This window comes from Ammospiza caudacuta, chromosome 12 (assembly GCF_027887145.1).
Source record: "Ammospiza caudacuta isolate bAmmCau1 chromosome 12, bAmmCau1.pri, whole genome shotgun sequence".
Classification (NCBI taxonomy): Eukaryota; Metazoa; Chordata; class Aves; order Passeriformes; family Passerellidae; genus Ammospiza; species Ammospiza caudacuta.
Window position 1 is genome coordinate 7,570,939 of NC_080604.1, and position 10,867 is coordinate 7,581,805.

A 10,867-nucleotide genomic window follows, 5' to 3' on the forward strand; every position below is an offset into this window, starting at 1 on the left:
CCACAGGATGTCTGTCCTAAGAGTTCTCAGTGCTGCTGGGCTGCTGGTTAAGCACAGTGGTGGGAATTCTTCTGTAGGACTGGGAATTTTCCTGCCTGAAATTTCTGCCTGACAGAGATTCTGCTGAAGTAACCCAGTTGTCCAAGGATCCATATCAGTTTGGATTAGATGTTTTAGAGTTAATTTTTGCACTTCACAGACCACAGTATTTCAGATCAAATTGGAGAAGAAATGAAACAAAAAGGAGATAAAAGGTGTAATTAGGGTTAGAAAAGATATGGTGATGATAATGAGTGTGATGGTTTTCACAGGGGTCTGAGGATGAGGGAAGAGACGAGGATCTGACTCCATGTTTCAGAAGGCTTGATTTTTGATTTTATTACATATATTATATTAAAACTATACCAAAAGAATAGGAGAGAAGGATTTCATCAGAAGGCTAGAAAAGAATAGGAAAAGAATGATAGCAAAGGCTTGTGACTGACTGAGACAGTCTGGACAGCTGGATTGTGATTGGCCATTAATTAGAAACAGCCACATGAAACCAATCACAGATGCACCTGTTGCATTCCACAGCAGCAGATAATCATTGTTTGCATTTTGTTCCTGAGGCTTCTTAGCTTCTCAGGAGGAAAAAATCCTAAGGAAAGGATTTTTCAGAAAATAACATGGCTACAAATGAGAGTATATTTACATAAATCAGAAATATGAACTATGTCTGTTGAGTATGAATGGTTGGTTTGCACTTCCTTTCTCCGTGCATCTCCAGGAATATTTCCTCAGGCTTTTGCACATAACCTCAGTTGACGCTCCATTGCAGGAGGCTGCCCCGAGGCTGGGGTGTTGCCTGCAGTGCCCTGGGTGTGAGCCCTGGCTGGTTTCCCTTTCAGATCGGGATCCTGGGCCCGCCGGGCCAGCAGGCGCCGCCGCCGTACCCCGGGCAGAGCCCCGCCAGCCAGCCCGTCATGCAGCAGCCCAGCACGCCCATGTTCGTGTCCCCGCCACCAAAGACACAGAGGCTCCTCCATTCTGAAGCCTACCTGAAATACATTGAGGGGCTCAGTGCTGAGTCCAACAGCATCAGCAAGTGGGACCAGACCCTTGCAGGTAAGGCTTTGGGTTCCTCATAACCCGTTATTTTTGCTTTCATAGAAAATGCAACATGCATCTGCTGTTTGCATATTAAAACATACACATGTAATTAATTCCTAAGGATAGATCAACAGATTGAGAATATATGTGTTATCCACAGGCAAATTCCACCAGCTCTGCATAAACCTAAGATTTAAGCGCAATGGTATGGGGTTAAATACTAGGAGCAAAAGTAGAATATCTTACATTGTAGAGTTACATTTGCCTTTCTCTAGAAAAAGCCATGAGGTGTTGTGTTGCACTAAACAGTTACTTAGTTGTTTGCACTGGGTGTTTTGGTAATTTACACTGTTCACATGATTTTTATCCTATGACCTCATGGTCTTCCCCTTTTTTCCCCCCTAAATGTTAGCCCTGGTGGTCTCTCTTTCTTCCCTGGTCAGTCCTTCCCCCTGCCCATCCCCACTTATATCCCATTGCTTGTGTGTGACCGTGTTCACAGGGGTCTGAGGATGAGGGAAAAGACAAGGATCTGACTCCATGTTTCAGAAGGCTTGATTTATTATTTTATGATATATATTATATTAAAACTATACTAAAAGAAGAAAGGATTTCATCAGAAGGCTAGCTAAGAATAGAAAAAGAAAGAATGATAACAAAGGCTTGTGTTTTGGACAGAAAGTCTGAGCTAGCTGGGCTGTGATTGGCCATTAATTAGAAACAAGTCTATGAGACCAATCACAGATGCACCTGTTGCATTCCACAGCAGCAAATAACCATTGTTTACATTTTGTTCCTGAGGCCTCCCAGCTTCCCAGGAGGAAAAAATCCCAAGGAAAGGATTTTTCATAAAAGATGTGTGTGACACTTGTGGGCCTCCTCTGGGGTATAAGAGTCATGTTCCCCTCCCCCCTGCCATCAGGTCATGCCCTCTTTCTCACCTGGGAAGTCACCAGAGCCTGAGGTGTCTTCTTCCAAGTCAATAATCAGAGGACATTTGTCCCCACATGGAAAAGAGCGCTTCCAATCTTTTGCGTTGTCTGTGTAAGGCCGTGCGGGCTGGGTCAGTAGCTGGCCAGAGTGGACACGGTGTGACAGTGAGGTAATGGAGCCCTTGTTGATTTTGCAGCACGCAGACGAGATGTGCACCTGTCCAAGGAGCAGGAGAGCCGCCTGCCCTCGCACTGGCTCAAGAGCAAGGGCGCCCACACCACCATGGCCGACGCGCTGTGGCGCCTGCGGGACCTGATGCTGCGCGACACCCTCAACATCCGCCAGGCCTACAACCTGGAGAACGTGTAGGCACAGCCCAGGACAATGGCTGCTCTGCTTACTGGGTGGCAAGAGATAACCAACAATAATTTGTATTGCATTTTACTGTACATTGCAAGACCATTTTTATATAAGGACACTTTTAATAAGCATATTTCACTTTTTGTTATATTAAGTTGACTTTATCGAATACACAGATTTTTTGCATATGTTTCCTTTGTTTGAAAGGCGATTTCATAATTGGTTGAGTGTAGTCAAGGATTCATCTTTCTTATACTTTATTGCTGAGAATCTGATGCCATTGTTTTTATATTAAAAAAAAAAAAAGGAAAACAAAGTATTTACAGATTGATACAGTGGAATGTGAAGTAGTCATAGTTTACATCCTATGAGAATGTGTGTACCTGTGCTTGTGTGTGCTGGCCACTTCGGGCAGAACTGCTCGGGTGTGAACAGGGAGGATCTCTTTCAAGAAGCTAAAGGTAAGATGTGCTTTGGCACCAAGGAGAATTGGCATTCCAAGTCAACACTGAGGCAGCTGGGTGGGCCACAGCAGCCCTGGAAGTGCTGGTGTGGACGGGACAAGGGTGTCCTGACTGCTCATGTTGTCCAGTCCTGTCCAGTTATTTAACTGTGTAGCCAAGGCCATTGTGATCCTAAATCAGTAACACAGCCCCTGTGCTGGCAGGCCCTTAGAGGGGAAATGTTTCATCTGCCATGGCCTGGGCTGGGGGTTCTGTGACGTCCCCAACACCCAGCAGTGGGACAGAAGCTCCTTCCCTTCCCTGTGAGCTTCTGTCTCTGCTGGAAGAGGCTCACAAAACTCAGAACCAGCCCAGGTCTTGGAAGGTAAGTTAGGGGAGAAAAGTGGAATTGTTCTGTTAGTAAAGTAATGTGATGTTTTTTGAAATTCACACAATTGGGCATTGTAAGACATTTTTGTATGCTTTCTTTAAGTGTATTCATTAACCTTAGTGAAAGTTTTGCAATGCAAATTGGAGTGAAATTTGATGCTTAAATTAACTTGAAAGTAAAATACTACTGTATGGTATGTGTAAGGTCAGCATACCCAGTACATTGGAGAAATAGAGTACTTGCATTGCAGCCTTCAAAGGGTTTGGGGTTGAGGTTGTTTTGGGGTTTTTTCTTTTTCTTTTTTTTTTTTAAATCTAAGTAAAGTAGGTATCGACTCTTCTTGCCAAATTTCAAGGCTGTGGCTGCCTTCTGCTAAAAACTTACCTGTCCTCAACTAACCAACCTTTTGGACTACAAAGTTATTTGTTTAAAGGTAAATCATTTATTTAATTTTGGAAAAAGAATTAATTCTTTTGGATTGCTTTAAGTAACTGGGAAAGCTCTATGAATTTGGGAAAAGTCAGCAGGAATGTGGGCACTCCAACTCAGCCCAAATGAAATTATTTACTGATACACTTCATTTATGCTAGAGATGTTCATCATGTGGAAATGAGTTCTAAAGTCTGTTGGTACAGAACATTTTCATTTAAGTATATTTGACAGAAGGTTAAATTAAATATTTTCCTTCAAATACTGGATATTTTGGGGTTTGTTTTGCTGATGTAATTAATACTCATGAGGGAAGTGACCTTGCAAGTATAAACTGTGATTTAATTTTACTGGCCAATTCTTCTCCCTCTCCTATTGCAATCTTCCAGTCATTGCACAAAATACCCCAGGTAATTACAAATAGGCACTTAAAGTTAGTTTAGGTCACATGTGCAATGGATGTGAAGGAAATGGAGCAAAACAACATAGAGGGAAATGACAGTTTTGAACTCTACAAATAGCACACCCATGGTACATAAGTTCTTTACTGGCCTTTGTAAATTTCCAATTTTATTTAATAAAGTAGAAATTGAATAGTCTTAGACCACCCCTATGAAATGTGTTTATGTTACTATAGGTTTTGCAGGTTTTAGCCACAAAGATGGGATGTTGAAGTGAATCAGGCAGCAAAATCCTAGTTTTTGAGCATTTGGAACTATCATGGATTGTACTAATACACCACCAGATTCTCCTACTTCTCAGCATTAACAAAAATTACACCAAAGAACCTGGGATGAATTTTAATTAAATTATTGTTTTATTTATTTTCTTTTGAGGACTGGATGGGACTCCCTTTGGAGCCTGTATAACTCAGATGTTTAATTTATCTGAAGGTCAGTGATGAGCAGATGTGCAGCACTGGCTCTCTCCTGCCGAGCAGCTGAATCCCTCCTTTCACTGCTCTTTCTGGCCCAGGAGCAAGAGATTGGAAGTGCAAACAAAACCTGGCTCCTCCCTCAAGGCAGTGCAGAGCACTACCACTAAGCCACTGGGCTGGCCCTGATCAATTATTTTAAGCCTTATTTATTTCAAAATCGTTTCTCTCTATACTGGAGGCATTTCAGTCGATTGCAGTGAAATTTAGGATATAATGGCTACAGTCTAGAATTCAAAACCAGCAAAAGAAACTTTTCTCACTCTGGTTTAAAAAAAAAAAGACATGTTTGTCTGTCTCTTTTTCTCTCTTTGTGGGTGTTTGAGCCCCTCATCTGTTTTTCACTGCCGTTCATAGTACTGGCGTAAACAAAACTTTCATATTAAAATAAAAGGATGTGTGGGCAATGGTTGGCTTCTGTGAGAGTGGAAAATAGATAAAACCAGGACAGGTATTTTCATAAACCAGTTGGAGACAACTAATAATTATTTGTTCTCTTCCTCAGTCCTTCCCTTCCATGAGAAAATTTACTGTTTGTGTAAAAATTCAAAACGTTGATGTTGGTGACTTTTTTTCAGCATATGTTTTTGTACCTGGTTTATCCATGCTTGGCTTTTCATTAGATCTTGTACTGCTGAAGGCTGAGCTGCTAACCAGGTTTATAACATGTATGTACCATCACTTTGTTTACCTGAGTCTTTTTAATTTGAATAAAAATAGTTTGCAAAGTGTTTTGGATTAACCAGGTTTGAGTGTTCCATTAAGACTTCTGTTAGGATTTTAATTTTAATTCAAGTAATTCTGGTTGTAGCTGATCCAGATGTTCTCGAGTCCTTGGTACATGTGTGCTTTATATATATATCCTTTTTCTATTGACCTGTGTATTTTGAGGTGTTCCTGTAGGTGATAAGAACAGTGGTGTTGGAAATTGAGCCATCACGAGCATGAACAGTGAACCTTGAAAAATATCTGAAGCATTGGGAACCAGCTGAGTGGAGGTGGTAAGATTCAGTCAGTCCCAGATGCCCCCTTATTAATTGATTTGACAGTAAACAGCAAACCTTAATTTCATATGGAAGCTGATGTGGTTCAGGATTGTCTTTCATGTGGCTGTTTAATAGAGGAAATTAGATGAGTAACATGGAAAAAACATCTTTTACACAATTCAATTAGAACCAAGGATAGAAATTTTCTGTACAAACTTCAAGAAAAATTAAGTGACAGGAACCTTTCAAGGTGCCTGGCATACAATTTACAGAGCTATTTAAACAGTCAGAACACAGCATTACTTAATTAACACACAGCCATGTTTTCAGCCTGGGGGATAAATGCTGCCTTTCATTCAGGCTGCCAGTTTCACAACACTTCTACCCTTCTGTTGCTGTTGCCTAGAGGAAACTAATTCTGATCATCCTCCATATTTTATTTGCTCAGTCTGAGATACTAAAGATCAACCATAAATGAATGTAGCTCCCTCTTAGCTACAAGTGCACAAAATTGAAGTTTCAGAATGTCTGGGCACTGAACGTTGTGTGAGCTCTGGTTCAGTGAAATTTTGGTTCATAAAATGAAACCTTATATTAATTTTGCCAACTGCATTTGCCAGTGAGTCTAATTTGACCCTCATCTTTGGTATAAAGCACCAGCATCCAGTACTGATTTCAGGAAGTTCCTCAGGAGCAGCATTCATCCCACCAGTGTCAGAAGATTTTTTTCCCCCTTTCTCTGAAGGAGCTGGGGATGGCCAGGAGCAGAGTGCTGCTGCAGTTTGGATCTGTGTATTAACTCCAAAGTAAAAGCATGCTTCCACTGATGACAGGAAGAGTTTTGCACCAAGGAAAAATTCCCCAGTACATCAGATGGCTGTTACTTCCTTTTGCTGCTTTTGAAAAGCTTGGCCAGAACTGCTGCAGCCCTGTGCCAGGGAGGAGTGCAGGCTGGCACAAACACCCTTCCTTGGCCATAAACTTCTTTCAGCTCTTCCCTGGCTTGCCACAGGTTTTTCAGCAGATCCTTGTATGCACAGCTGCAGGGGAATGATCAACAGATTCATTTTTTCCACAGAAGCATTCTGGATTGGTGGTGGAGTTGTCCCCTCCCTAATGCTGGAGTGGTGAGCAGCACTGCTTGAGTGTGGGTATCACTGTTTGTTCCGAGGTGACTTTTTACTGCTGCTGCCTTACTGAGTTGAATTTTTCCATGCTTGGTGTCAATCTTGCCCTGACTTCCACAGTTTGGAAAGCTTGCAGCAGGATTGCTGTGCTGAGTCTCACCCAGAAGCTGTTGCCTTTGCAGAGCACATGAAAATGCTGTTGGTGGGTGTGAGCTGTGCTCCAGGTGGACGCAGCTGAATTCCCTGCAGAAGGAAGGGATGTGCTGAGCCCTGGAGCTGGCAGGGCTGGAAGTGAAAGCTGTGACCCTGGCTCACTCCAGCAGCCTGGAACAGCCTGAGTGCTGAGCCAAAGGAGAGCTCTTGCTTCCTCCCTGTTCCCTTTGCCACAGCAGATGGATGGGGGAAGCTGCAGGATGGGAGGGAGACAGGGATATGAGAGTCAGAAAGTACTGGGGAAGGCAAAGAGCACAGAGTTAGGAGTCAGCAGGAATAAAACTGCAAAACCAAATGAAGGCTTTGGTTGTTGAAGATGGGCTGTAGTTTAAAACTGATACTAAATCCCTGAGTGTGCTTGGCTGTGGAATGGGCTGGAATTTTGGAATGGGCAATTGCAGCTATTCTGATTTCCAGCATTAGTGAGAGACTGGCAAAATCTAAAAATGCCAAGGGGTCAGCACTAGCAAACACATTGAGGATGGAGACTGCAGCTCAGATTTCTAAATGTCAAGCTTCATATTCTGTCATAACAGCTCTGTGTTGCCTGAAGTGGTGCAATGCCAACCCAGAGGATTTTATTCCTGCAGCATCAGTGACACGGAACTCCCTGACACCAGACATCTTGTGAGTGACTGCAGCCTCCCTCCCTCTCTGTTCACCTGGCTGGAGACATCCCTGAGATCTTCCAGATGTGCCTGGTGCTCTCAGCTGCCAAGGGAAACAGTCACTGCAAAACAAGAGGTCTGAAGTGGGAACTGGGCTTGGCTCACACTGTCTGTGGAACACTCTGAGTGCTTCAAGGAAGCCTCAGGAAGTTTTCACATCAGGCTCCTGAGTCCAGAGAAATAACTAGGGCACAGTGCTCTTGCTTGAAAAAAAAAAAAAAAAACATATATTGAAAAACTTACTTGGTTTTATGACAACAGAGCACAAGAGAGTTTCAAAAGGCTCAAGAAATAAAATCTCACGGAGCTAAAGCTCAGGAGTTTTCAAAATCTGGCTTTTTCATTATTGCTTTATTCTTTACTGCTACAGTCAGGGTTGTACTTCAGTGTGATGGTCTGTGACTGCAAAATGAGCTTGTTCATGAGTTTTGGGCTCTACCTTGGAACTAAAGTCAAAGGTTCTTATTCTAGAGGAATAAATAGAGGCTTTCCTCAAGTTATTCACTTGCTTCTCAGTCAAAATATGCAGTGACACAGTCACATCTTTAATTCTGTCAGCTTTTATCCATTGAAAACCCAAGAAGCACTAATCCTCCAGGCTGAGTCCTTGGAAGGCACAACAGGAAGGTTCCCCTTTGTTTTGCAAGTGGAGAACCTGCACCTTGACCTCTACAGAGCTGCCTCTGTCTCTGAGTTGCTGAAGTTACAAAGGCTGGCAGGAGGAGCACAGGAACCCCTGTAAGTGCATGAACTCCCTCGCGATTGATTTTAGGCTGATCTTAAGAATTGGTTTCTTTGTTGCACCTTCAGACTACCCTCAGAAATTAAACAATTGTATCAAAGCAGGATCCCCAAAGATTACACTGTACCAGTCACTGACCCCACAGCGCTCTGGTGTCCCTGTGCAAGGAGCAAACCCTGCTGGGACACAGCAGCCACCCTGTTCTCCTGCCCTGGGGACAGGATTCCCACCCCTCAGGGGTGCCAGGACTGACACTGCACATTGCTGTGCTCCCTGTCAGACCTGGGCAGCACAGCCCCAACACACAGCTCACTCTCCACACACTGTGGGCTGAGCAAACACTGAGCAGCAAATCTCTGCTCTTTATCCAGTTACAACTGTACCACACTGCAAAGAAAACAAGTCAGCTGCCAGAGCAGCTCCTGTAAGTACAAAAGAAACTAACTCAAAGTTACTATTTCCATTATGCTGAGATGGATGCACCCTGTAATGTTTCTTTCCCACTGGTCTTGTCACAAGGGGGGTGTTTCACCAAGCAAACAAAAGCAACAGCCAGACTGTTCACTCAGTTTACTTTATTTAAAAACACTAAGCAAGCATTAAATTAGGGGCAAAGGCCCAAATACAATGAAATTTTCACTTCATTTAAATACAAATATTACAGATATGGAAGAACCATCTGAGTGCATTACACATGTGGATCACATTTCATCTTGCAGAGCCAACATCTTCCCCCACCTTCAACGTGGCAGTGCTGTGGCTTTGGCACTTGTACAGTTGAAGCACTCAGGAGCTCCCCCTTGAAGAGTTTCAGCTTTCTGAAAATTCCCCTTTCTCAATCCTTGCCTTGTACTGTCTTTCAGATTGTTTCCTGCGGTAAACATCATCTGCAGAAAAAGAGGTTTGATGTTAGAGTTTCCCCAGTGCAAGCTGGTGTTAAATACATGAATCCTGTAATCTCTTTTTACACTTTTCAATCCAGACTTCTCTTGCAGATGCTGACTGACAAGCAACTGGAAATTCAAGCCAACAGAAATCCTTATTGCCACTTATAATAGCTCAGGTTCTCTCCTATATAGGCTAAAGTTCTTCCCATCAGTCCCAATGAAATCTTTTTCTAGGAAAACTAAGTTTCCAATGTGAAACAGTTGTTTCTTGTCTACTTTCCCACGAGGGTAATTAAAATCACAAAAGCCCTAACTAGCTGAAGGGAAATTTAATTATAGGCATGAAGTCAATGCCTGAGGGCTTCCAGCCTGACTTCAGTATTTTAGTCTTTTTTATATCAACAAAACACAGGATTATTCCCACCTCCATGGTCTTCCCAGTAATTTTTCCTGCCTCCCTGCTCCCCAATACCACATACAGTTGAGCTGGTCCCTTCAGTGAAGTACACAAAAATTTCTAGCAGGGTTTATTAAGGGGAGGAAAGTCACATTAGAAATAAATGCTTTAACTTACACAAACTAAATGCCATTAGCCAAGTTCTCTTGAGCTGTTTTCATTCTTTTTTTTTAAATTGTAGAAGTCACATAATGCCACACCTCTGCTTAAACGCTGGCAAACCTCAGGAGTCTTTTTCAACCATTGCAGAATGGTTTGAGAGGGGCCTTAAAGGTTATCCCTCTGCCATGGACAGGGACACTTTCTGCTAGATCAGTTTTCTCCAAGCTCCATCCAACCTGGCCTTGGACACTTCCAGGGGTTGGGCAGCCACAGCTTCTCTGAGCAATCTGTGACAGAACCTCGCAATCCTGAGAGGAAAGAATTTTTCCCCTAATATCCAATCTAAATGTATCCTCTTTCAATTTTATTCAGTATCTAAACCCAGGATTTTTGTTTGTTTCTGCTGGGGAGGCAGAGCCCGCAGTGCCCCTTGCTGCCCGCGCAGGAGCGGTGTCTGCCCAGGAGCGGCCGGAGCGCTCCGGGCCGGGCCCCGCCGAGCCCGCGCTGCTGTTGGCCCCGCACTCACAGAAGGTCTCTTCGCCGATGCGGACGTTGATCATGAACCACTCCATGGCTCCGCCGAGCACAAAGAAGAAGGGCAGGAACCTGTAAAAGCCAAAGCGCCGCTCCCCGGGCACCAGCCTCAAGAGGCGCTTCAGCCTCTCGCTGACCAGCATGGCCGGGCGGCACCGGCAACTTCGCCCTTCGCGGCTGCAGGAGAGAACAGAGGGGGGCGTGTGAGAGGCGGAACGGGCCGTGCCGCAGTCACACCGTGGCCGCAGTCACAGCGTGGCTGCCGCCGGTGGCGGGCGAGGAGCGGCCCCGGCCCGGCCGAGCCCCCTCGGCCCCCCCTGCCCTGAGGCGGGAACGCGCAGCCAATCAGGGCCGCGCCCGCCGCGCGCGACCCCGCGCCGCTCACCTCCCGCGCGACGGCCCCGCGCGCGCGGCCGGACGGAAGGACGCGCCGAGCGCCACGTGACCTCCCCCTGCAGGGCCTCGTCTGATTGGCCGGGGCGGGGCGGGGGCGGGGCCTGGCGTGAGGGAGCCGTGAGGCGCCGGCCCCGCCCCCGAGCCCGGCCCGGCCCCTGTGGGCGGAGCGGGCC

At 44.9% G+C, this 10,867-nt stretch overlaps 2 protein-coding genes across 2 annotated transcripts in view; one reads left to right on the forward strand and one right to left on the reverse strand.

Moving 5' to 3' along the window:
- PBRM1 (polybromo 1) overlaps positions 1 to 5,274 on the forward strand; it is a 54,480-nt gene extending 49,206 nt beyond the window's left edge. Inside the window, exons 29-30 of the mRNA XM_058813001.1 lie at positions 891 to 1,107; positions 2,222 to 5,274. Coding sequence (XP_058668984.1) covers positions 891 to 1,107; positions 2,222 to 2,394 — 390 coding nt within the window. The 3' untranslated portion in view covers positions 2,395 to 5,274. The remainder of the gene's footprint in view (positions 1 to 890; positions 1,108 to 2,221) is intronic.
- A 3,614-nt stretch (positions 5,275 to 8,888) lies between these two features.
- Positions 8,889 to 10,743, reverse strand: LOC131563190 (ubiquinol-cytochrome-c reductase complex assembly factor 5). Its single transcript, XM_058813103.1, has 3 exons — positions 10,684 to 10,743; positions 10,291 to 10,475; positions 8,889 to 9,205 (listed from the first exon to the last, which is right to left on the reverse strand). Exons 2-3 carry the CDS (start codon positions 10,439 to 10,441, stop codon positions 9,129 to 9,131), a joined length of 228 nt encoding a protein of 75 aa, XP_058669086.1. The 5' UTR covers positions 10,442 to 10,475; positions 10,684 to 10,743; the 3' UTR covers positions 8,889 to 9,128.
- Between the last annotated feature and the right edge of the window lie 124 nt (positions 10,744 to 10,867).